Raw genomic sequence first — 27,424 nt, 5'->3', positions numbered from 1 at the left:
CTTGCTTGATTGTTTCAGTTTATGTCTTTCTATCATTCTAATCTGTCTTTCCCAAGCTTGTAATTTTGCTGATATATGATATTTTCCCCACATTGTGGGTTAGCAGGAAAAAAAAAGAGAGGAAGAAACAACAAAATGAACCTATTCAAGTCATCAAGAACTGCAAAAAACTAATGATCCTCTGTGACTCTGTTTCATTTCTCTTCATACAAGTGCGATGATTTACCTATTCTTGGCTCCTCTTGACGTGTGATAGAATAAGATTCGTAAAATGCTAAATTATTATACAGAAAAAAATAAAAAAATTACCTAGACAGTGATGCTGGATTCCAATGAGATGGAACAGATTTTTTCACAGTGTCTCGGAGTACTAGGGGAGATGCAGTCAGGTGCAAATAGTATAGTGAGATGAACCAACCATCAAAAGCAAGATATTTTGCATCTGAGGCATCTGTCAACCAGTCTCCACTTAAATCAAAGATAGCATTAAGATAGCCTGAAGGGACTTTCCCTTGAACTGAAGATCTCTGATTAAGCAACTCAGACATCTGCAGCGAAAAGAATTAAAAAGAACTAGGAGTTAAGATCAGAATGAAGCCAAAGTCTTTGCATCAGTACCCAGAGACTATGGCCAAATCATTTAGCCATAACAATAACACATATAGTCAGGCAAAAAACCAACCACAAAACTCTAATACAGAAAATGCAAAAAAATTGGGAATGAGCAATGTCTTGGCAGAGTAAAGAACTGAAAATGATATATAAGCTCATGCCCTTTTGAAAAATGAGATTGCATTATAAAATGTTAAGCAAACAACGAGATTAATATTGCTCCACATGTGAACCAGTCAAGTTCCTTGCGTACAGCTCAAACATTTAGTATGTATACTAGTTTCTACAAAATCTAACTGTTGAGTACTACCTTGTGTTGAAGAAGATGAAACAAGCTGAAAGAACTATATATTGCTTGCTTGATTTATTATCGGGTAGTATGGGATATTTATACACAACATCTAGATTATCTCCTATATTCTAGGAACATATTTCAATGTTTAGAAGATAAAATACAACAAGAAGAATTTAAAAAACTGTTGAGATATCTAGAATTATCTACTGCCTTTATCCCTTTATTTTTCGAGTTTTCTAATCTCCAAATCACCTTATCACTTTATCTTTTTATCTCCTATTTTTCAGTCATAAGATTAGGAGAGAAATTCAGCTGTTATTCGAATTATCATTTGAGTAAATTTGTGATATTTCCAACACCTTGCCCCAATCCAAATTAGTCAAGAAGCAAGGTAACCAAACTGGCATAACTCTGTGTACACATAGAAAGTTAAGGTCAATCACAGCCTGTTGCAGAACGGCTTCAGTATTTTTTCCCTTTAGTGGACCAGTTGAACAAAGGAAATTCCAAGATCTGTTCAATGCTACTACATGAGCATGCATACATCACCACTGATTTTCCAAATCACACAAATTAGTCATCATTCAAATTGGACTACAGCTTGGGGATATATCCCACATATGGAGAGGTATATGACTTTGTTTTGGGCTTCCATCTTTAAGACCAAATCTTTATGCACAGACACAGAACAACAGACGCATCACACAGTACCCACTCAGAGATCAGTACTAATGAGCTGTGCCCTATACTCGTGCATAGTTGAGCACTGATCAATATTACTTTTGAAGTTGGAATTGTGAGAATTAGATCTAGGGCAGAACTGAATTACGAAGAAGAAAGAAACTATCCAAGAGCAAAGGAACTTGAATTACAGAAAAACAGATCACAAGGATCAAAACATACATACTAAACGAATATAGTTTCTCTCCTTATATAGGCGCATAATACCGCATATCAGCTAGACAAATAGCTGAGTAAACCATGCTAACTTAAACATAACAGAGTTAACAAACGAACTGACAACACTAACTATTTAACTCTTCCACACTTCCCTTCAATTTAGACTCCTGTTGCTGAAACATTCTTGTAGGTGTCTCTGTAAGGCCCAATTTAGTGCACAGCAAATGAAACCAATCTCTAGGCAGCCCCTTAGTGAAAACATCGGCAACTTGTTCAGCAATAGGAACATACCTGATCTCCACCTCACCATTTTCTACTTTCTCCCTTACAAAATGAACATCAACACCGATGTGTTTTGTCCGTGAGTGATATACAGGATTTTCTGCCATACTTTTGGCAGCTAAATTGTCACACCACACAATAGGAGTAGCTTTACAAGGATATCCCAGCTCTTGCAATAGATTCTTCAGCCACACAATTTTAGTTACTCCCAAGGCAACAGCTCTGTATTCAGCTTCACCCACTGAACGAGCAACAACCAATTGCTTATTTGATCCCCATACAACAAGATTTTGTCCAAGATAGACACAAAACCTGGTAGTAGATCAACGAGTTACTCAGCAGCCAGCATGATCTGCATCCGTGTAGACCATGATAGACAAAGTTTCAGCTGAGGAAGAGAAAACTAGACCCAAACCAACAGTTCCTTTAATATACCTCAACAACCGTTTACAAGCTAACTAATGTTGCAGTTTAGGAGCAGCCATGAATTGACTCAATTTATTTACCGTGAAAGCAATATCAGGCCAGGTGTAAGTAAGATATTGCAAGGAACCAATTAGAGTACGATACAACTTAGGTTGGGAAAACAGCTCTCCATCAACAGTAAGAGAAGTACTAGCAGCCATAGGAGTACTACAAGGTTTACAATCCTGCATTGAGGCCTTTTCCAACAAATCACGAACATATTTGAATTGAGTGAGATAGAGACCAGAGTGATCACGATAAGCTTCAAACCCCAAAAAATAATTGACAGTTCCCAAAGTTTTTAAAGCAAAGGAACGATCTAGATCGGCTATGCAAGCACGCAAAGCTGCTGAATTGGAACCAGTGATTAATATATCATCAACATAGACTAACATATAAATCACATAGCTAGCTAGGGGTGTGCAGGGGTTCGGTCAAACCGAACCGACCGAACCGGTTGGTTCGATTAAATATGGCTCGGTAACCGGTTCGGTTACCCCCGGGTCGGTTCGGTTAGAAAGGTTCAATTCGGTTAGTTAAATATAAGCTCGGTTTGGTGGTCGGTTAACCAATTAATCAAAGCTGACCAATGATCAAACGACGTCGTTTTGTGATGGCTTCGGTTAATCGTGCGTGAGGGGACTTCGAGTGCATTCTCAAGCCTTCTCCAGATTTCTAATCGACGAGAGAGGCTCGAAATTGAAACCCTAACCCCCTACCAAAACCCTACTGTCGCCGTCTACCATCGTCATCGATTGCTTTCGGCCGTCCTTCGTCACCACCGCCATCAAACAGGTTAGTTCTACTTCTATTATTGACTCATCGTGCGATCTCTTTCTCTCTCGAGCGATCTCTTTATTTTTTAGTTGCTCTAGCCTCTATGCGGCTATTATGCCTTTATCTCTCTGTATTTATTTAGTTCTTTTGTTTTGCAAATATCACTAGCGTCCGTCCACGGTCCACCATCCACTCCTAAAGCGATTTAGTCGTCCGTCCGTCCACTCCTAAGGGTAACTTACCTTAGTTTGTTCTTTGTTGACTGTTTAACATTTTCGTGTAAATGCTTTTATTTTGTTCTTTGTTGACTGTTCTCTTTTGTCTGTTCACTAATCTGAAATTGTTCTGATGAGTCAATGGAACATTCGATTATTTTTTAAGTATCTTTTTGGTCGGATGTCACTGTTGTGTTGAATCTGTTCTGTTGATGTTCACTAATCTGAAAAATTTTCGTGTAAATGATTTTGTACTGTATGTGGTTGGATGTCATCATGTAATTGTTGTGTTGAATCTGTTGATGTCCACTAATTTGAGCAATAACTAATAAGCGTGTAAATGATTTTATACTGTATATATGTGGTTGGATGCACTATTGTGTTGAATCTGTTGATGTCCACTAATTTGAAAATTTTTTGTGTAAATGATTTTATATTGTATGTGGTTGGTTGGATGTCACTCTTAAAAATAATTACCACAACCAATGCATTGTTCTTATGTTGTGATCTTGAAATTTTTACAGTTAAACAATAATGAAATCTTATCTTATAATGTCATGTCACATGCATTAACAACTTTAAAAAAAATGTCAAAATATGAATAAAGTAGTAATCCAACAAATTTAATAATAATTCAGTTATTTCTTTCCCCTTTTACTTTTTCATAAACACCATAAGTTTTCAAACTGCATGTCTCTTATTGTGTGCATTTATAAAAATGATATAGTTGGCTGATACTTTTTACATCAACTGTATAGTTTTTATTACCTTCTTTAGCAGTGTGTGTGTTTATTAAAATAATGTATGTTGTATGTAAGGGAACAATACAAATTATACAATTAGAATATAATATATGATTATTTTTCCATGCTTGATTTTTAATATGAAGGCTTTACCAAAAGATAGCACAACAAACACCAATAACAGAATAAAATAAACACACGTATTAGAACAACCAAAGCTTTCCTAAATAAAGAAAATACCTTCATTGGGCTCAAATTAAACCACATACAGTATACAGAATAAAAAACAATCTGTCAACAGATTGTCAAATTAAAGAAAATACCTTTATCGAGCTCAAATTATTAAATTAAACCACATAATGCCTCAATCCAGGAATCCACTGAAATCAAAATGAAAGGAAAAAAAAAAAACAAAAGCAAAAAACAATCTGCCAATAGATTGCATAATTCCTCAATTGTTTTACTTATAAATGATGTGAGATCTTTTCATTCCCTAGGACACAAATCAAATGACAACAACTAGAATATATTTAAAATCACTCTTTAAATACAATACATATTAATTACAAATTTACAATTGTATTAATTTTAGATAGCAAGAGAAGAAAACACCAATCACACAACAAATATCCCTAGTATGGATGATAGTTCAAGATCTACACCAATAGTACCAAGTCAAGGTAGTCAATCTGAAGCTGATAGAGGTGCAACATCACTAGGAAAGGCAAAGAGAAAAACATTAAGAGCTAGGTCAGATGTGTGGGATCATTTTACAAAGTTTACAAATTCAGAGGGTCAAATTAAAGCGAGCTGCAACTATTGTTCTAGGGAGTTCCATTGTGATCCCAAAAAAAATATGACTACGGCTCTAAGGAATCATATGGGAACATGTAAAAAACACTCTCATGCTTTGGAAACCCACCAAATGCAATTAAACTTGCAACCAACTTCAACGGGGGTTGAGAGAGAGGGGGATAGTATGGGATTGGTGAATTGGAGATTTGATCAAGTGCTTGCTAGAAAGGCTTTAGCTCGCATGGTGATAGTGGATGAGATGCCTTTCAAATTTGTCCAAAATGAGAGGTTTAGGCACTTCATAATGTGATTTGTCCAAAATTTCGGATTCCTTCACGTTGGACAATTTCTCGTGATTGATTTGAATTATTCAATGAAGAGAGGTTAAAATTGATGAATGAGGTAAAAAATTCATGTCAAAGAGTTTGCTTAACCACTGACACATGGACCTCCATTCAAAGGATTAATTATATTTAATTATATGTGCTTGACGGCACACTATATTGACAACAATTGGACATTGAAGAAAAAAATTTTAAATTTTTGTCCAATATATAGTCACAAGGGTGATGCCATTGCTATGGCAATTGAGAAGTGTTTAATGGGATGGAAACTTGATAGAGTTTTGAGTTTGACAGTAGATAATGCTAGTTCAAATGATGTTGTTGTGGGTAACTTCAAGAAAAAAATGGCAAAATGGGATGCTAGCATTATGAGTGGTCATTATTTGCATATTAGGTGTGTGGCTCATATAATAAATTTGGTTGTGTAACATGGGTTGAAAGAGCTAGATGATTCAATAACAAGAGTTAGGGATGCAGTCAGATATATTAGGCAATCTCCAGCAAGACTAAGAAAATTCAAAGAATGTGTGGAAACGGAAAAAATAGAGTGTTAAGGGCTTATTGTTGTTGGATGTTGCAACTAGATGGAACTCCACATACTTGATGTTAGAGACTGCTCAAAAGTTTGAGAGGGCTTTTGAGAGGTTTGATGAGAAAGAGCCATGTTTTATGCTTGATCTTGGTACAAGTAGTTGGAATAATAACTTGCAACAGGTTATTACTATTGATGGGAGACCCAAGCCAGAGGATTGGACAAGGGTCAGAATGTTTGTTAGAGTGTTGCAACACTTTTATGAGCTTACTTTGCGGGTTTTAGGTACTTCATATGTCACCTCCAACACTTTTTTCCATGAAATTAGTACCGTTCATTGTCTTTTACATGAGTGGCAGGAGGGTGATGATCTTGAGTTGAGTGAGATGGCTGGAAAAATGAAAGAAAAGTTTGATAAATATTGGGGGGATCCAAAAAAAATAAATCACTTGCTTTACATTGCTGTGGTACTTGATCCTAGGCACAAGTTAGAGTTTATGGAGTATGCACTTCAGGAGATGTATCCAGGTGAGAAAGGGGTTGCTGCAGTTTTGTCCTTAAAAGATGCCGTATATGTTTTGTATGAAGAATATAAGAAAAAATTGACGCCTCAAGGTGAAGCAGGAGAACAGTCTCAAGTGTCTACTCCATCTATTGTGGAGAATGTTGAGAAGGGAAAATCTGGCAGACCAAATTTACTTAGTTCTCGTTTCAAAAAGTTTAAGTATGCTAGTGGTAGTGGGTCTACAACTATGCCTTCGGAATGGGATAAGTATTTCAGTGAAGTCTGTGAGGAGGAAACTGATGATTTTGACATTTTGAATTGGTGGAAAGTGAATTCTCATCGGTTTCCTATTCTATCTTCTATGGCTCGGGATGTGTTGGCAATTATAGTTTCTATTGTTGCGTCTGAGTCTGCCTTCAGCATAGGGGATCGAGTACTTGATCCATTTAGGAGTTCTCTTTCTCCTAAAGTGGTTGAAAGTTCGATTTGTACGCAAGATTGGATTCGGTCATCTACCACCTCAATGAGTGTTGAAGAAGATTTGGATCATGTTGAACAACTTGAAGAAGGTAAACTAATTGTTACTCTTTTTTTTACTTTTAGTTCAATACTTGTTGCTTAAATTATTTAATTAATTTTGGATATTGTTTGTTTTAGAATTGGCAAAGGTTACTGTTGACAGCCCTGCACCAATGGAAATTTAGATTTTAAAGACTCATGCATTTGTAAGTAAGAGAATTTGTGCCTCTCAATATTTCAATTTCAGTATCTGTTTTGATGTATTTAATGCATTAGTTAATATTTGTTTATTGTATTATTTTACAGATTTAGAATGAAGAATATATACAGCATTTTAGTTCATTTGACTTCTCCAATATGTGTTTTTAGAAGTATCTGGCCATTTTCTTATGTGTTTTTAGAAGGTTAGACAGTTGACTTCTCCAATATGACATGTATTGTTATCTATTGGTTATTTGGTTTGCATTTTAGTTCATTTGTCTCAAGGATTCTGCATTCTAGTTCCAACAAGCTCTATGGTTGAGACCAATTTCACTTCGTCATCTTAGTTATTACCATGACCCTTCAACAAAAATATTTGATTATAGGATTTATGTCTTCTTGTTCTTGTTCTTCTTCTTCAAAAATATTTGATTACAGGCTTTATTTTTCACACCAAGAGGTGAAAATTTTAAAAATATCGATTTCATTCACTTTTCACCTCCAACGTTGATTTACGTTGTTCTACAAATGTTTGGACTAGCACCATCCTTTTACGTTATAAGTTTTTGTGGTATGTTAATTTTGTTGTGCGTTCTGTTCTGTTACTTTCTTAAACCTGGCAAAATTGATGGAATGAGCATTTTGGATTGAGGTAATGCTGCACTTTTTTTTTTCATTTTTGGTTCCCTATTTTTTACATGTACCTAATTTGCTTTTTGGTTCTCTAGGATGGGATTTCAATTATGACTTCTTATTTTGTTCTGTATTATGCAATTACCAAGGTTTTTTGCTAGTTGAGGTATGTAATTCACTTTTTTTACATGAGTTTGATTTGCTCACCCTTTTTTTTTTTTTGTGAGAAGGTAATGCAGACCTTGTTAATCTTTACATTAGAGATTGTATTTCTTCAAGACCTTAATCTTTTAGTATCACCTCTTTCATTTATTAGATTTTAAGTTTTTTGTTGGTTTTATGTTTGTATATTGAATGTTGTGTTATAGAATTTGTTTTCTCCACATATATGCATGTTTATTTTCTGTCTATCTATGGTGTGATAATCATGGTTTTTGACACTCTCCCTCTTCCTCGTTCCCTACATTTCATCTTTGTCTTTCTCATCATTATCTTCCTACTACTCCACATAAAAAATGGTCACCGCTTAACAAAGTTTGAACATAAATCAGTCCAAACTTATGGAATAGACAATATTATTCATCCTCTTCTTGTTTGCTTTTTGATCCTTTATTCTCTCTAATCCCATAGTACCTTAGGGTCACTAAGTAGTTGACTTTTGTATGTTACTTGACAATTCTTGGTGGATTACAGTTACAAAGTTGACACTGTAAAATTTTTGGTATTCCTTGAGCACATAGGAATTTACAATGTTCATTTTCTGCATCTAGTTTTCAATCCAAACCCATCCCCAAGTTCATCCTGAAAACTCTACATTTTACCCTTGTGTTGCTTGGGTACACCCCTTCATGTTTGGGTTGTGTATAAAAACGTTTTAGATAAAATAACTCAGTGTTGCTAATATTGGGTGCTTACATCAACTGTGGCCCAGTTTTAGTTAGTTGACCATAGTTATACATAATGCTTGCTAAAATAAGAAAAAAAAAATGTTGATTCAATTGGAGTTGGTGCCTAATTTTGCCATCCGTCCAGAGGACAAACATGGAAGTAGAGTTGGAAAAATGGCTTGAACTTGCAGAGATCTAACCTTGCCCACACTGATTGGGTAAAGTCAAAGGCTATTTCACCACACTATAGTCAAGTTCAAGAAATCTCTTTTTTTTTTTTCAATTGGGGTCAAGGCAAGGATGATATTTAGAATCCTTGACCTAACCTAATTTATGCCTTGCCTCATCATACCCCACTGTGCCCTCATCTTTTTAATCTAATCCTACTGACTTGGTTGTGAACAAGCATTAGGGTTCCATATGTTTGATTTCAATTTGTTTATTTCCTTTCATAATTTGCAATGTTCACTTAATCCTGAAAATTATGGCATGGGATTTGCTAAAATGATAGTTGTTTCTTTCCATAGGTTTTCTTTGTTGAATTCCAATGATAGTGCATGTGTTGTGTTAGTTTCTCATGCTATGAATTTTGGAACAGGAAATATATAGACAATCAATTTGATCAAGTTAATTAGTTTAAGTATGCTGCTAATAAGTGATTTTTCTCAATCAATACAATACATATATTGTATTGGGTTTATTTTGCTTATTTTGGATGATGATAGAACATAGCACGTTGTCTTTTAAATTGACAATAATTAGCACACTCATCACCTAGGATTGTGTATTTATTTTGATTATTTTGAAAAATCGTTAGCACACCCAGAGTTGTTGTCTCCAGTTCATTTACATTAGTACATTACTTGGATGAACTTGTACAACTACACAAAAACTTCTCTATTATTTATTAAGCTTCAAAAATGCATTCATTAGTTAGCAGAACTCATTATTTTTTACTAGTTTTTTTTTATTTTGAAACTATGATATAATTTGTGCAGGTTGTGCCGTTGTGGTGGAAAATGGAGTGGTTAATTTACCAGCTCTTGCCTCTTGGTCTTAGCAACCTCAATGTCAATGCATCATTTTTCAAGAAATTTTTGTGTAGTTGTACAAGTTCATCCAAGTAATGCACTAATGTAAACGGATTGGAGGCAACAACTCTGGGTGTGCTAACGATTTTTCAAAATAATCAAAATAAATACACAATCCTAGGTGATGAGTGTGCTAATTATTGTCAATTTAAAAGACAACGTGCTATGTTCTATCATCATCCAAAATAAGCAAAATAAACCCAATACAATATATATATATATATTGTATTGATGGAGAAAAATCACTTATTAGCAGCATACTTAAACTAATTAACTTGATCAAATTGATTGTCTATATATTTCCTGTTCCAAAATTCATAGCATGAGAAACTAACACAACACGTGCACTATCATTGGAATTCAACAAAGAAAACCTATGGAAAGAAACAACTATCATTTTAGCAAATCCCATGCCATAATTTTCAGGATTAAGTGAACATCGCAAATTATGAAAGGAAATAAACAAATTGAAATCAAACATATGGAACCCTAATGCTTGTTCACAATCAAGTCAGTAGGATTAGATTAAAAAGATGAGGGCACAGTGGGGTATGATGAGGCAAGGCATAAATTAGGTTAGGTCAAGGATTCTAAATATCATTCTTGCCTTGACCCCAATTGAAAAAAAAATAAGGGATTTCTTGAACTTGACTTGACTATAGTGTGGTGAAATAGCCTTTGACTTTACCCAATCAGTGTGGGCAAGGTTAGATCTCTACAAGTTCAAGCCATTTTTCCAACTCTACTTCCATGTTTGTCCTCTGGACGGATGGCAAAATTAGGCACCAACTCCAATTGAATCAACATTTTTTTTTTTCTTATTTTAGCAAGCATTATGTATAACTAACTAAAACTGGGCCACAGTTGATGTAAGCGCCCAATATTAGCAACACTGAGTTATTTTATCTAAAACGTTTTTATATACAACCCAAACATGAAGGGGTGTACCCAAGCAACACAAGGGTAAAATGTAGAGGTTTTCAGGATGAACTTGGGGATGGGTTTGGATTGAAAACTAGATGCAGAAAATGAACATTGTAAATTCCTATGTGCTCAAGGAATACCAAAAAATTTACAGTGTCAACTTTGTAACTGTAATCCACCAAGAATTGTCAAGTAACATACAAAAAGTCAACTACTTAGTGACCCTAAGGTATTATGGGATTCGAGAGAATAAAGGATCAAAAAGCAAACAAGAAGAGGATGAATAATATTGTCTATTCCATAAGTTTGGACTGATTTATGTTCAAACTTTGTTAAGCGGTGACCATTTTTTATGTGGAGTAGTAGGAAGATAATGATGAGAAAGACAAAGATGAAATGTAGGGAACGAGAAAGAGGGAGAGTGTCAAAAACCATGATTATCACACCATAGATAGACAGAAAATAAACATGCATATATGTGGAGAAAACAAATTCTATAACACAACATTCAATATACAAACATAAAACCAACAAAAAACTTAAAATCTAATAAATGAAAGAGGTGATACTAAGAGATTAAGGTCTTGAAGAAATACAATCTCTAATGTAAAGATTAACAAGGTCTGCATTACCTTCTCACAAAAAAAAAAAAAAAAGGGTGAGCAAATCAAACTCATGTAAAAAAAGTGAATTACATACCTCAACTAGCGAAAAACCTTGGTAATTGCATAATACAGTACAAAATAAGAAGTCATAATTGAAATCCCATCCTAGAGAACCAAAAAGCAAATTAGGTACATGTAAAAAATAGGGAACCAAAAATGAAAAAAAAAAGTGCAGCATTACCTCAGTCCAAAATGCTCATTCCATCAATTTTGCCAGGTTTAAGAAAATAACAGAACAGAACGCACAACAAAATTAACATACCACATAAACTTATAAAGTAAAAGGATGGTGTTAGTCCAAACATTTGCAAAACAACGTAAATCAACGTTGGAGGTGAAAAGTGAATGAAATCGATATTTTTAAAATTTTCACCTCTTGGTGTGAAAAATAAAGCCTGTAATCAAATATTTTTGAAGAAGAAGAACAAGAACAAGAAGACATAAATCCTGTAATCAAATATTTTTGTTGAAGGGTTATGGTAATAACTAAGATGACGAAGTGAAATTGGTCTCAACCATAGAGCTTGTTGGAACCAGAATGCAAAATCCTTGAGACAAATGAACTAAAATGCAAACCAAATAACCAATAGATAACAATACATGTTATATTGGAGAAGTCAACTGTCTAACCTTCTAAAAATACATAAGAAAATGGCCAGATACTTCTAAAAACACATATTGGAGAAGTCAAATGAACTAAAATGCTGTATATATTCTTCATTCTAAATCTGTAAAATAATACAATAAACAAATATTAACTAATGCATTAAACACATCAAAACAGATACTGAAATTGAAATATTGAGAGGCACAAATTCTCTTACTTACAAATGCATGAGTCTTTAAAATCTAAATTTCCATTGGTGCGGGGCTGTCAACGGTAACCTTTGCCAATTCTAAAACAAACAATACACAAAATTAATTAAATAATTTAAAAGCAACAAGTATTGAACTAAAAGCAAAAAAAAAAAAAAAAAAAAGAGTAACAATTAGTTTACCTTCTTCAAGTTGTTCAACATGATCCAAATCTTCTTCAACACTCATTGAGGTGGTAGATGACCGAATCCAATCTTGCGTACAAATCAAACTTTCAACCACTTTAGGAGAAAGAAAACTCCTAAATGGATCGAGTACTCGACCCCCTGTGCTGAAGGCAGACTCAGACGCAACAGTAGAAACTAGAATTGCCAACACATCCCGAGCCATAGAAGATAGAATAGGAAACCGATGAGAATTCACTTTCCACCAATTCAAAATGTCAAAATCATCAGTTTCCTCCTCACACACTTCACTGAAATACTTATCCCATTCCGATGGCATAGTTGTAGACCCACTACCACTAGCATACTTAAACTTTTTGAAACGAGAACTAAGTAAATTTGGTCTGCCAAATTTTCCCCCCTTAACATTCTCCACAATAGATGGAGTAGACACTTGAGACTTGAAACGAGCAAAACAGAATTCTTGATCTAATTCATTAACTGAGAGGGATAGGAAATATATATAGGATACAACTCTATCTCTTTCCTATAGAGTAGGAAAGGATTGGAATAATCTAATCCTAAAAACTAGGAAAGACTATCTCCTAAACTTTAGGAGATAAAACAGATAAAAACAAACTTAAACTAATTTAAATACAATAATATAACAACAAGATAATCTACAAGGATAATTCTCTTTATCATTTAATTTATTTGAATCTTCTTTTTTCGTCCAACACTCCCCCTCAAGCTGAGGAATAGATGCAGGTCATTCCCAGCTTGCTAATCAAGTATTCAAATCTTGGTTTAACCATGACTTTTGTGAGCACATCTGCTAATTGATCAGCAGTTGGAATATAGGATAGAATTATTCCTCCTTCATCAATTTCTCGTTTTATAAAATTCCTGTCTATCCTTACATGCTTCATGCGATCATGTTGGATTGGATTTCTTACAATACTGATTGCAGATTTACTATCACTGTATACCCTTGTAGGTTGAGTCAAGGGTATCCTTAGGTCTTCCATTAGCCTTTCTAACCAAATAACCTCACAAATTCTTTAGGCTATGGCCCGAAATTCGGCCTCGGCACTGCTGCGAGCCACCACAGATTGCTTTTTACTCCTCCATGTTACTACATTTCCCCACAGTTTAGTGCAATAGCCGGTTGTGGACCTGCTGTCCTCTAAAGAACCTACCCAATCTGCATCAAAAAAACCTTCAATTCCTCGATCCTTGGTCCTTTTAAACATCAACCCTTTCCCAGGTGTCCCTTTAAGGTATCTTAACACATGAAAAACAGCATTCATATGTCTCTTTGTAGGAGAATGCATATACTGACTAATTAAACTTACTGCATAGGCTATGTCTGACCTAGTAAGAGATAAATAGATTAATCTTCCTACTAGCCTTTGATACCTTTCTTTTTCCACTGGGATATCATCATCCTTCTCCTCATATTTCCAGCCTTTATCTAATGGTGTTCCAGTTGGTTTGCATGCCATCATCCCGGTATCTTTGAGTAAATTCAAAATATATTTCCTTTGAGAGATAAACATGCCTGCTTTACTCCTTGCCACCTCCATTCCTAGGAAGTATCGCATATACCCTAGGTCTTTAACCTCAAATTCAGCCCTCAGTTGTTTCTTTAATTCCTCAATTCCTTGCATATCATCCCCTGTCACAATTATATCATCAACATAGACGATTAATATAGACTTCCTTCTTCTTTAGTGGATTTAATAAACAAAGTATGCTCAGATTTCCCTTGTTCATATCCTAGCTGGATTAAAGACATGCTGAATTTTTGGAACCAAGCTCTAGGAGACTGTTTTAACCCATATAAAGTTTTCTTGAGTCTACAAACCTTTCCATTGTTCACCTCTTTTTCAAAACCGGGTGGAATTCTCATGTAGATTTCTTCATCTAGATCCCCATTGAGGAATGCATTTTTAATATCAAATTGAAACAAGGGCCAATCAAGATTAACAGCTATAGAAAGAAGTACCCGAATAGAGTTGAGTTTAGCTACAGGAGCAAAAGTCTCTTCATAGTCTATCCCATAGGTTTGAGTAAACCCTTGGGCCACCAATCGAGCCTTGTACCTTTCAATACTCCCATCGGAATTGTGTTTGATAGTAAAAACCCACTTACATCCAACTGTTTTCTTACCTGGGGGCAGCTCAACCATCTCCCAAGTATGATTCCCAATTAAAGCCTTCATTTCTTCCATAACTGCATCTTTCCACTTAGGATCATCCAAAGCTCCTTGGATATGTTTTGGAATTTCTGTACTATCAAGTCCGACAATAAAATCTCTGAATTTGGGAGACAATTTTGCATAAGATAGATGGTTTGACATAGGATATTTAACGCATGACCTTACCCCTTTTCTTAGAGCTATAAGAACTGCCCAATCGAGACCATCTCCTTGAGGAGCATAACTGTCCGTGCTGTTGTTTTCAGTGCTATTTTCAATTTCCTCCCTGCCTTCATTGTTATTTTCAGTCTCCTCCCTGCCTCCACTGTTATCTTCTGCTGATGCATCCCCTAAAGAATTGTCACCTTCCGTTGGACTAGCTTCAAGGGTGGATGATTGACCATGCTGAGTCTGTGGAGGTTCTTTAGGTCTCCTAGAATACACAAATAGTGGGGGATTTTGATTTTTGTGCTTAGGAGTTGATGCTGCCAGTACATTGTCAAAGATAGATACTTCTCCCCCTTGACAAGATGCTGGCAGAGAAGTAGGAAGAGGCAAAGAGAGAGGCACAAGGTCATGTAGGTTGGAAGAAGGAGCTGGTCCTGAATAATAAGAGAGGTTCTAATAGAATGTGACATCGGTAGACACATAGAATCAACGGGTAATAGGACAATAACACTTGTATCCCTTTTGAAAAGGAGAGTACCCAACAAAAACACACTTGAGGGCTTTGGGATCTAATTTTGTGCGGGATACATTGTAGTTATGAACATACACCACACATCCAAAAATTTTAGGATCAAGAGATTGTAGAAACGGTGCATGAGGGTAGATGTCACAAAGAGTCTCAAGAGGGGTTCTAAATCGTAGAGGTTTAGAGGGAAGATGATTTATCGAATAAGTGGCTGTAAGAATAGCCTCTCCCCAATATGAATGTGGAACATGGGAGGTAAACATCATAGCCCGAGCCACCTCTAATAGATGTCTATTTTTTCTTTTAGCCACACCATTTTGTTGTGGTGTGTAGGGGCAAGAACTTTGATGCAAAATACCATGTTCATTCAAATAATTAGTCAAGTCATGAGAAAAATATTCGCGACCATTATCGGTACGCAAAATATGAATATGAGCTTGAAACATATTCAAAACAAATTTATGGAAACGTTTGAATAGGCAGCTAGCTTCAGATTTATCCTTCATAAGATACACCCAACATGCCCTAAAATGATCATCAATGAAGGTAATAAACCATCTAGAACCAGATATATTAGGGTGTTTAGAGGGTCCCCAAATATCATTATGGATCAAATGAAATGGTGTTGAGGGCTTGTAAGGGTGAATAGAATGATGAGTTTTGGACTGTTTTGCAAGAGTGCATTGTTCACAAAAAAACTTTGGTCTTTATTGATAAAAATGTGAGGATACAATAATCTAAGATAAGGAAAACTTGGATGTCCCAACCGTTTATGCCATAACATGGCTTTGGCATTGGTTGTAACAGTTAGAACAGATTTATTCAAAGAGGAAGAAGCTGAAATGTTTCCAGTCAACCAGTAAAGTCCATCCTTAGCTTCAGCACTGCCAATCATCATCCCCGAAGCTTGGTCCTGAAATAAACAGTAGGAAGGAAAGAATATCACTCTACAGTTCATGTCATTTGTGAGCTGGCTAACTGACAATAGATTGTAACTCAATCCAGGGACATATAATACTGATTTAAGTTGTAGTTTCGAAAGACGAATAGTTCCACATCCTAGAGCAGGAGAGGTTGTTCCATCGGCCATTGTAACCTCAATTAATGTATCACACAGCTTGTATTCAGTCATATGTCTTTTGGAACTGGACATATGATCAGATGCACCCGTGTCTATTATCCAAACATCCTTAGGAAGTTTTTGTGATATCAGAGAAAAATGAGATGTACCTTTCTGGACTGTTGATGCAGTGGGTTGATGAGTAGAAGGACTGGCAGGGGTAATACCTTGATTTATCAGTCTGTAAAGGACCTGGATCTGTTCTTCTGTCAGATTCAGATCAGTTTTGCTTCCAATTTCTCCAGTTGTTTCAGCTACATATGTTGTGCGGGTGTTTTCTCTCTTGTTTTTAGGCTTCCAATTGGCAGGTTTGCCATGGATCTTCCAACAGGTGTCTTTTGTATGGTAGGGTCTGTTACAGTGGTCACACCACTGCTTCTCCTTTCCTACCCCTTTTGAAAAATTGTCCCCCTGTTTAACAGTTGCAAGAGCAGAATTCTGATAGGTTAGATTTGGATTATCGAGTTGGTTGAGCATTACCTTTCGTCGGCTTTCTTCTCTTCTTACTTCAACAAACACTTCCTTGAGAGATGGCAAGGGTTTAGTGCCCAAAATCCTACCTCTTACTTCATCCAAATCAGTATTAAGCCCATAGAGAAAGTCAAATATCCTATCCTTTTCAATCATCTTGTTATACTTCATGTTATCAGCAGTACATTCCCAACTAATGGTCTGAAACAAATCTATTTCATGCCATAACTCAACCAAAACATTAAAATATTCTGTAACACTTAAGTTACCTTGTTTGGTTGTTCTAATGGCTGACTTTGTTTCAAAGTTTTGAGATGAATTCTCCAAGTCGGAATACATCTCCTGAACAGAATCCCAAATCTCCTTGGCTGTTTTGTGGAATAGATAAGTTCTCCCAATCCGAGGCTCCATAGAATTGATTAACCATGCCATTATGGTTGAGTTTTCGGCCTTCCAAGTTCAATAGGTAGTGGCTGTAGCAGAAGGAGCAGGAACTGCACCGGTTAAATAGCCGGATTTTCCTTTCCCTTTAATCACTAGTAGCACAGATTGGAACCACTCTCTAAAATTACTACCATTCAATTTATGGTGAGTAATTTGTAGAGGATGATTATCGATTGAAGTAGTTGGTAGATTTGGAAAAGAGGAAACCGACTAGATGAAGGAAGACGGCCTAGAGAGCTGGTAGCGGATGCCTCCGTTAGGGTAGGGTTTTGGGGAACATCAGCCATGATCTTGAGAGATGAGAAAAAAAATAACTACACAGTTTTTGATCAAGCCTGATGCTCTGATACCATGAAACGAGCAAAACAGAATTCTTGATCTAATTCATTAACTGAGAGGGATAGGAAATATATATAGGATACAACTCTATCTCTTTCCTATAGAGTAGGAAAGGATTGGAATAATCTAATCCTAAAAACTAGGAAAGACTATCTCCTAAACTTTAGGAGATAAAACAAATAAAAACAAACTTAAACTAATTTAAATACAATAATATAACAACAAGATAATCTACAAGGATAATTTTCTTTATCATTTAATTTATTTGAATCTTCTTTTCTCGTCCAACAAGACTGTTCTCCTGCTTCACCTTGAGGCGTCAATTTTTTCTTATATTCTTCATACAAAACATATACGGCATCTTTTAAGGACAAAACTGCAGCAACCCCTTTCTCACATGGATACATCTCCTGAAGTGCATACTCCATAAACTCTAACTTGTGCCTAGGATCAAGTACCACAGCCATGTAAAGCAAGTGATTTATTTTTTTTTTATCCCCCCAATATTTATCAAACTTTTCTTTCATTTTTCCAGCCATCTCACTCAACTCAAGATCATCACCCTCCTGCCACTCATGTAAAAGACAATGAACGGTACTAATCTCATGGAAAAAAGTATTGGAGGTGACATATGAAGTACCCGAAACCCGCAAAGTAAGCTCATAAAACTGTTGCAACACTGTAACAAACATTCTGACCCTTGTCCAATCCTCAGGCTTGGGTCTCCCATCAATAGTAATAACTTGTTGCAAGTTATTATTCCAACTACTTGTACCAAGATCAAGCATAAAACATGGCTCTTCCTCATCGAACCTCTCAAAAGCCCTCTCAAACTTTTGAGCAGTCTCTAACATCAAGTATGTGGAGTTCCATCTAGTTGCAACATCTAACAACAATAAGCCCTTAACACTCTATTTTTTCCGTTTCCACACATTTTTTGAATTTTCTTAGTCTTGCTGGAGATTGCCTAATATATCTGACTGCATCCCTAACTCTTGTTATTGAATCATCTAGCTCTTTCAACCCATGTTGCACAACCAGATTTATTATATGAGCCACACCCCTAATATGCAAATAATGACCACTCATAATGCTAGCATCCCATTTTGCCATTTTTTTCTTGAAGTTACCCACAACAACATCATTTGAACTAGCATTATCTACTGTCAAACTCAAAACTCTATCAAGTTTCCATCCCATTAAACACTTCTCAATTGCCATAGCAATGGCATCACCCTTGTGACTATATATTGGACAAAAATTTAAATTTTTTTTCTTCAATGTCCAATTGTTGTCAATATAGTGTGCCGTCAAGCACATATAATTAAATATAATTAATCCTTTGAATGGAGATCCATGTGTCAGTGGTTAAGCAAATTCTTTGACATGAATTTTTTACCTCATTCATCAATTTTAACCTCTCTTCATTGAATAATTCAAAACAATCACAAGAAATTGTCCAACGTGAAGGAATCCGAAATTTTGGACAAATCACATTATGAAGTGCCTAAACCCCTCATTTTGGACAAATTTGAAAGGCAATCTCATCCACTATCACCATGCGAGCTAAAGCCTTTCTAGCAAGCACTTGATCAAATCTCCAATTCACCAATCCCATACTATCCCCCTCTCTCTCAACCCCCGTTGAAGTTGGTTGCAAGTTTAATTGCATTTGGTGGGTTTCCAAAGCATGAGAGTGTTTTTTACATGTTCCCATATGATTCCTTAGAGCCGTAGTCCCATTTTTTTTGGGATCACAATGGAACTCCCTAGAACAATAGTTGCAGCTCGCTTTAATTTGACCCTCTGAATTTGTAAACTTTGTAAAATGATCCCACACATCTGACCTAGCTCTTAATGTTTTTCTCTTTGCCTTTCCTAGTGATGTTGCACCTCTATCAGCTTCAGATTGACTACCTTGACTTGGTACTATTGGTGTAGGTCTTGAACTATCATCCATACTAGGGATATTTGTTGTGTGACTGGTGTCTTCTTCTCTTGCCATCTAAAATTAATACAATTGTAAATTTGTAATTAATATGTATTGTATTTAAAGAGTGATTTTAAATATATTCTAGTTGTTGTCATTTGATTTGTGTCTTAGGGAATGAAAAGATCTCACATCATTTATAAGTAAAACAATTGAGGAATTATGCAATCTATTGGCAGATTGTTTTTTGCTTTTGTTTTTTTTTTTCCTTTCATTTTGATTTCAGTTTCAGTGGATTCCTGGATTGAGGCATTATGTGGTTTAATTTAATAATTTGAGCTCGATAAAGGTATTTTCTTTAATTTGACAATCTGTTGACAGATTGTTTTTTATTCTGTATACTGTATGTGGTTTAATTTGAGCCCAATGAAGGTATTTTCTTTATTTAGGAAAGCTTTGGTTGTTCTAATACGTGTGTTTATTTTATTCTGTTATTGGTGTTTGTTGTGCTATCTTTTGGTAAAGCCTTCATATTAAAAATCAAGCATGGAAAAATAATCATATATTATATTCTAATTGTATAATTTGTATTGTTCCCTTACATACAACATACATTATTTTAATAAACATACACACTGTTAAAGAAGGTAATAAAAACTATACAGTTGATGTAAAAAGTATCAGCCAACTATATCATTTTTATAAATGCACACAATAAGAGACATGCAGTTTGAAAACTTATGGTGTTTATGAAAAAGTAAAAGGGGAAAGAAATAACTAAATTATTATTAAATTTGTTGGATTACTACTTTATTCATATTTTGACATTTTTTTTAAAGTTGTTAATGCATGTGACATGACATTATAAGATAAGATTTTATTATTGTTTAACTGCAAAAATTTCAAGATCACAACATAAGAACAATGCATTGGTTGTGGTAATTATTTTTAAGAGTGACATCTAACCAACCACATACAATATAAAATCATTTACACAAAAAATTTTCAAATTAGTGGACATCAACATATTCAACACAATAGTGCATCCAACCACATATATACAGTATAAAATCATTTACACGCTTATTAGTTATTGCTCAAATTAGTGGACATCAACAGATTCAACACAACAATTACATGATGACATCCAACCACATACAGTACAAAATCATTTACACGAAATTTTGTCAGATTAGTGAACATCAACAAAACAGATTCAACACAACAGTGACATCCGACCAAAAAGATACTTAAAAAATAATCGAATGTTCCATTGACTCATCAGAACAATTTCAGATTAGTGAACAGACAAAAGAGAACAGTCAACAAAGAACAAAATAAAAGCATTTACACGAAAATGTTAAACAGTCAACAAAGAACAAAATAAAAGCATTTACACGAAAATGTTAAACAGTCAACAAAGAACAAACTAAGGTAAGTTACCTTTAACCTTTAGGAGTGGACGGACGGACGACTAAATCGCTTTAAGAGTGGATGGTGGACCGTGGACGGACGCTAGTGATATTTGCAAAACAAAAGAACTAAATAAATACAAAGAGATAAAGGCATAATAGCCGCATAGAGGCTAGAGCAACTAAAAAAGAAAGAGAGAGAGAGAAAGAGAGGGAGAAAGAGATCGCGAGAGAGAGAAAGAGATCGCGCGATGAGTCGATAATAGAAGTAGAACTAACCTGTTGGATGGCGGTGGTGACGAAGGACGGCCGAAAGCAATCGACGACGATGGTAGACAGCGACGACGACGGCGACAATAGGGTTTTGGTAGGGGGTTAGGGTTTCAATTTCGAGCCCCTCTCTCTCTCTCTTTCTCTCTCGTCGATTAGAAATCTGGAGAAGGCTCGAGAATGCACTCGAAGTCCCCTCACACGGTTAACCGAAGCCATCACAAAACGACGTCGTTTGATCATTGGTCGGCTTTGATTAATCGGTTAACCGACCACCAAACCGAGCTTATATTTAACTAACCGAACCGTATAACTGAACCGAACCTTTCTAACCGAACACATAACCGAACCAACCCGGGGGTAACTGGTATTTAACCGAACCGAACTGACCGGTTCGGTCGGTTCGGTTCGGTTAGTTCGGTTTAACCGAACCCCTGCACACCCCTAAAACTCGGCAATAACATTGTGTTCTCGTGTAAGTTGAGATACATTGAGTAAATTTTTGGTCATACTAGGAACATGAAGAATATTTGGCACATACAAAACAAAATTGGATTGAGGTAAGGTTTGTAAAGAACTAGTACCAATGTGAGTTATAGGTAGTGGCTTACCATTACCAATAGTGACTTTATCTGCACCATGATAAGGCGTATGTAAAGACAGGTTATTCAAATTTGAAGTAATGTGATTCGTGGCTCCAGAATCCACGAACCAGGACTGATCTGGAAGATTAGGTGATGAAACAAACTGATCAGGAAGATACAAATTTGGTTTTGAAAAATTACCACAGTGAGAACTCTGATATGAGCCGTAATCAGTCATGTAGGCTCCGTTAGATTCATTTAGGGAGGCCATATAAGCTCGAGTATCCAATTGAGAACTAGGATAACCACTGTGACCTCCTTGTGATTTGCCATTAGGTGTCCTCTGAAAGCTTCGATCAAATCGATAATAACATCGATCTACAAAGTGACCAGGTTTGCCACAAAGTTGACAGTAAACTCGCCTATTTGAATTTCTACCACGACCTCTACCTCCTCTGAATCCATTACCATTTCCTCGTTGATTGAATCCTCCTCTAGCAAAACTTGAGTCTCCATTATTCTGAGCAGACGAAGACGATGCTACATTTGCTTGTAAAGGAGAAGTGACTTGATCAAGGCTTAGAGCAGTCAGTGCCTGATTCTTAGTAGACAGACGTTGTTCATGCATTAAAAGTAGATACTGGACTTTCTCCAAATCGATTTCATCCATCTGATAAGTGACAAGACTTACAACCGTATCATAATCCTGATCTAAGCCATTTAGAATTGCCAATAACAACTCATTGTCACTTAAAGGTTCTCTTATAGCAGCAAGCGAGTGACAGATAGTTTTAATCTTCAGAATATAATCGTTGACAGACATTCCATCCTTTTTAATAGATCTCAACTGCTGCTTGAGTTGAAACGATTTAGCTAATGTCTGCCTTGCATATAAATTCTCTAACAGAATCTATATCTCAGCTGATGATTCCAAGTGAATCACCTGAGCAAGCACTTCCTCGCTGATCGTAGAGAATAACCAGCCAAAGAGTATTTGATCTGAACGAATCCAGCTCAAGTATTCTGGATTCACTACTGAATCACCATTAGAATCGGTCACACACTTAGGAGGAGATGTCTTGCTCAAAAACGGAACAAGATCAAATGCATGAATCGTGGCAAGAATTTGCCCCTTCCAGAAAATATAATTCCTCGTGTCTAACTTTAGAGGAATATAGCTAAAAGCCTTCGCAACAGCTGAGAAATCTGATTGCGAGGAGATAGAATTATTCGATGAGGATTGACGAGGAGGAGAAGCGGAGGCAGAACTGACAACTCGATCTGAGGCCATTGGAACATACCAGAATGGCTCTGATACCATGTGAGAATTAGATCTAGGGCAGAACTGAATTACGAAGAAGAAAGAAACTTGAATTACAGAAAAACAGATCACAAGGATCAAAACATACATACTAAACGAATATAGTTGCTCTCCTTATATAGGTGCATAATACTGCATATCAGCTAGACAAATAGCTGAGTAAAGCATGCTAACTTAAACATAATAGAATTAACAAACAAACTGACAACACTAACTATTTAACTCTTCCACACGAATGATGTGTGGGGTCTCATCTTTTCTATCTTTTGGGTACATTGTGTCATGTCAGGACTTGTGATGGGTGTACACACTTGGCGTAGGGGGGCCCTTCCCTTGAGTTGTTCATTTGTAGGTAACATGGTCATTATATAAGGGATGCAATATTAGGGCTTTTGAGGGTTTTCCACATTTTGTGACAGTTTCAAAGAGAACAAATCTTGTTTCCCTTTTTTGATGGTTGACTAAGGATCTTTCCTTCTATCCTGACTCCCAGTTCAGTTTCTTGGATGAGCTTCAATGGGGCTGTATGGATATAGTTCTTTTGTTCATCTCTGAGTGGCCCGGATCTTTTATATGGGGTTTGCTGCCTGAAGCCATTCTTTCTTTTGTTCCATTTATATGTTTCTTATTGCAAAAAGGAGAAATATATATATATATATATATACCTGGTAATTATTATTGAATACTAATCACTCAATAATCATCCATAAATGAATACAGTTGAATTTCACATGGCACTCAACTGTAGATACTTGCTCATATTGGTATCAACCTCCAAGATTGTAGAATGTCAAAGGAAATAATGAAACTTAATATCTCCAGAACTAATGCACCAAACTCTACACATCAGTGGATGCATACAGCTAGGACCTTTTTCTCCATAAATAGACTGCCAACTCCTCAAATCATATAAATCAATAGCCAAGCACAAAGTAGTGAGGGAGAACTTAGGAGATAGAAGGGAAATAAATAAGAGAAGGGGGGAGGGGTGGAGAGAGAGAGATTACTCAGCCAGTTAAAAGCTCAAACTAATTCACATTCTTTTCCTCTTAATTGACATTCTCATGCCATTAATTAAGTTGCTTTCATGTTTGAGACCTCCCTCCCATGAGATCTACAGTGACAAGGTATTACAGCAGAATAATCCATAGCCAGCTATATTCCTTTTCTTAATAAAAAATAATCATACCTACTTGTATGGCCTTCTTATCCCCCTTCCTAAAGTCAGGATTAGACATGGATGTTCTGTGTAGAGTAAGGCTTTTGTATACTTACATTCTGACCACAACACATTCTTTATTACAAAAGATGACTAATAAAATTCAAAAACCCCAAAACTGGGAGAATTTTACAGCCATGATATGAAAAAACACAGTGGTTTTATGGCTCAACCCCAAGAATGTCTGGCTACTTCTCCCTCCTTGAGACTGTGATTACACCATTTTATGCCAACTATAGCAAGAATGAAGGTACTTATATCCATACCAGACCATAAGCTCAGACTGAGTAGGCAAAGCAAAACCCATTAAAATTGACCAAGTAAGATGATAGAGCATGCACTCTGGTCCTTCTAAACTTCCCATAACTGAAGTCAGCCCCTGGCTTGGTTACATGCTTTTATATATTACTCCTTGAAACTTTATCATGTAGTCCACCCAAATGCACACAAATCAAACATTGCATTGCTCCTTATGCTACCACAGTTGACAGTTCGCAGAAGGAAGCGGGAACTTTTGTAGCGATCTTGACCATGGACAGCATACAAAGAAAATGAATATGAGGAAAACATGAACTCTAGCACACATGGGGACAAAATTCCATCCTGCTTCACCATTAGGTAGCAACAGAAACTTTCTCATACTCATTCCTTGTCTACACATGACTGCATGTGCCAATTGAGGAAGAAAGGACCTTATTAACTATTAGACCAACTGCGTCCATGGAAATTCAAAAATCTCAGTCACCAGCAAGGTAAAAGTGATCTACTACAGTGGGTATCCAATTGCCATGTCAATAAGATCAAGCTAGTGTACATCAAGATATTACTTAATTAGTGTTTATGGACAACATTACTAGGAGGTGTCACAAACATTTTATGCACCTCGTAGTTGTCATAAAAATGCCCAGCATGGAAAAGAAGTAGCTAAATCACAGTATTAATTAAAAAGAAAAGAAAAAGAAAAATAATCTTCATCCGGAAAGGATAGTCCCTCATGTAACTCAAACTAAGAGGCAATGCTAGTATTTTTTTTCGTTTTTCATTATTCTTCCCTCCTTTGCCTTTTTTTTTTTTTTTTAATTCTTGATATGGGTTTTATTTTGTATTTATTTTCCCTTTTTCAGCGAGCCGGAGGTTTAGGGGTTTGGTGGTAGTTTGTTTTAACAAGATGTGTAAAAAACACTGAAGTAGTTATCATTTCTGGAGGGTGATAAAGATTTAATCACATTCACGTAGGCAATTGATTCATCATATTTGAAAATAGATTATTGGGATTTAAATAGCACAGAACCGAGACCCCTTTCCTACATAAGTAACTTCGAAAAAGAATTTTGAGTTGTAATGCCTTTACCAAAAGAAAATGAAAGTTATACGAGTATTCCTTCTTGTTCCATTCATTTCACAGTGAACAGATTTTCAAGCAAGTAATTAAATAGGAAACATAGCATGCCAGTCGATTATGCAATTCACCATGTTCAACTGCCAATCCGAAAAACCACCATTGCCTGGACGGAACACAATTCCCATAGAAATCAACAATTCAAACACAACCCGGTAGATGCTAAATAAACCTTCACCTGATTGAACTCGAGCATGTCGGACTTGAACCGAATCCGATCTCCTTTATCGCAACGAATATCCTCCGAAACGCCCCGAATCACAGCCCCACCAGGAATCAAAATATCCCTCTTGTTATCCTCGTCCAACGCCACCAGCCGCCCCCCTCCGGGCCGGCTCTTGGCGAACTTTACCCTGAAATCGCTCGCCATATCGAACCCCGATCCCAGCGCCTCCAAGGCTTTGATCTCAATCGGGGAATGGAGTCCCGCCATTACGCCAAGAAATCAAACTGAATTTATTCTTCACGATCGGTTGGAGATTGAAAACAAGGGCACGGCTGAAACTGGAGAGACCACGTAATCGTAAAGTTAGGGTTTATGATTTATCAAAGCGTACGGGGAACAGACAAATCAGGAAGGTCAGTGTTTTTGACCAGACGATTCGTTTCCGTCTGGTGGGAGAGTTTGAATTGAATTGGGCTGCGGCGACTGGGGGTGATGTCACCGGTTCTACAAACAGAGGAGGAATGGTTTCCTCATTTCATAGGATTGGTTTGTGAGCTGAGCGGAGACCAGTCCTGGCTGGGGAGAGGGAGGTTGACTGGTGGAGCGGCCGCTTTTTGCTTGAAGTTGAACGCGTTGACTACTGTTCCTATTACGATGACCCCCGCCTTCCCCGCCTCTTTTAAAATTATCTCAACTCTCTACTTAATTTAATTAACCTTGTTCTTTATGAATTAGTTATCTAGCCACTTAAAAAAAAAAAAAAAAAAGTTCAGAGATTGATTTAGTAACAAAATAATAAAGTTTAAAGGGTCTCCAAACTAAAAGCCTAAAGCTTCCAATGGGTCGCCTTTTGACATTTTCAAACCATTTCCAATTTCAAAACTAGAAAAAATAGTTTAAAATTTTGTTAGACCATTTTGTAACTTGTGAAATACTCTTAATTGTTTCACAAATTACATAAAATAGTCAAAAATGCGTTTCTGAAGATGAAAGGTAACAAAGAGAAGATACAACAATGAATGGAGGGTATGCAAATGATGCAAAAGGCAACGAAGATGGATAATACATTAGTAGTTGGCAACGACAATAAGGGAAATGATGTGTAGTAACAAAAAGAGATAATGCAGCGACGATTGACAATGAGGGTTAGGGCAACGATGAGAAACAATTGTTGGAGAAGAAGATGAATAGGCAGGCAACAACAAAGAAATGAGAGAGAGAAGAAAGAAAGAAAATAATTTATTAGAAGTTGAAAAGAAGAATATAAATATTTGATATACATATATGTATATATAGATTATTGAAAAGAAGAGGAATATGATGTCTGTATGTATATATAATAAATAATATATTTATAAATTATATTTATAATTTTTTTTATATTTTTTAAATTTACATTTTATCGTGCATTTTTGTTTTCTATTTTTTTAAGAAAAATGTCATTTTTTTGTTTCTATTTCGTATAAAAAACATTTTCGATATTCATTTTC

The 27,424-nt window shown here is 36.0% G+C and overlaps 1 protein-coding gene across 1 annotated transcript in view; it reads right to left on the bottom strand.

Annotated features, from left to right (window-relative positions):
- The window catches only part of LOC127800005 (MACPF domain-containing protein At4g24290-like), a 29,797-nt gene extending 3,247 nt beyond the window's left edge, over positions 1 to 26,550 (bottom strand). The window contains exons 1-2 of the mRNA XM_052334360.1: positions 25,947 to 26,550; positions 310 to 548 (exon numbers count right to left, since the gene is read on the bottom strand). Coding sequence (XP_052190320.1) covers positions 310 to 548; positions 25,947 to 26,201 — 494 coding nt within the window. The 5' untranslated portion in view covers positions 26,202 to 26,550. The remainder of the gene's footprint in view (positions 1 to 309; positions 549 to 25,946) is intronic.
- Positions 26,551 to 27,424: the final 874 nt, after the last annotated feature.

Source organism: Diospyros lotus, chromosome 4 (genome assembly GCF_014633365.1).
Source record: "Diospyros lotus cultivar Yz01 chromosome 4, ASM1463336v1, whole genome shotgun sequence".
Taxonomy (NCBI): Eukaryota; Viridiplantae; Streptophyta; class Magnoliopsida; order Ericales; family Ebenaceae; genus Diospyros; species Diospyros lotus.
The sequence above is the reverse complement of the archived record's forward strand: the minus strand, read 5'-3'. Positions and strand labels throughout refer to the sequence as shown.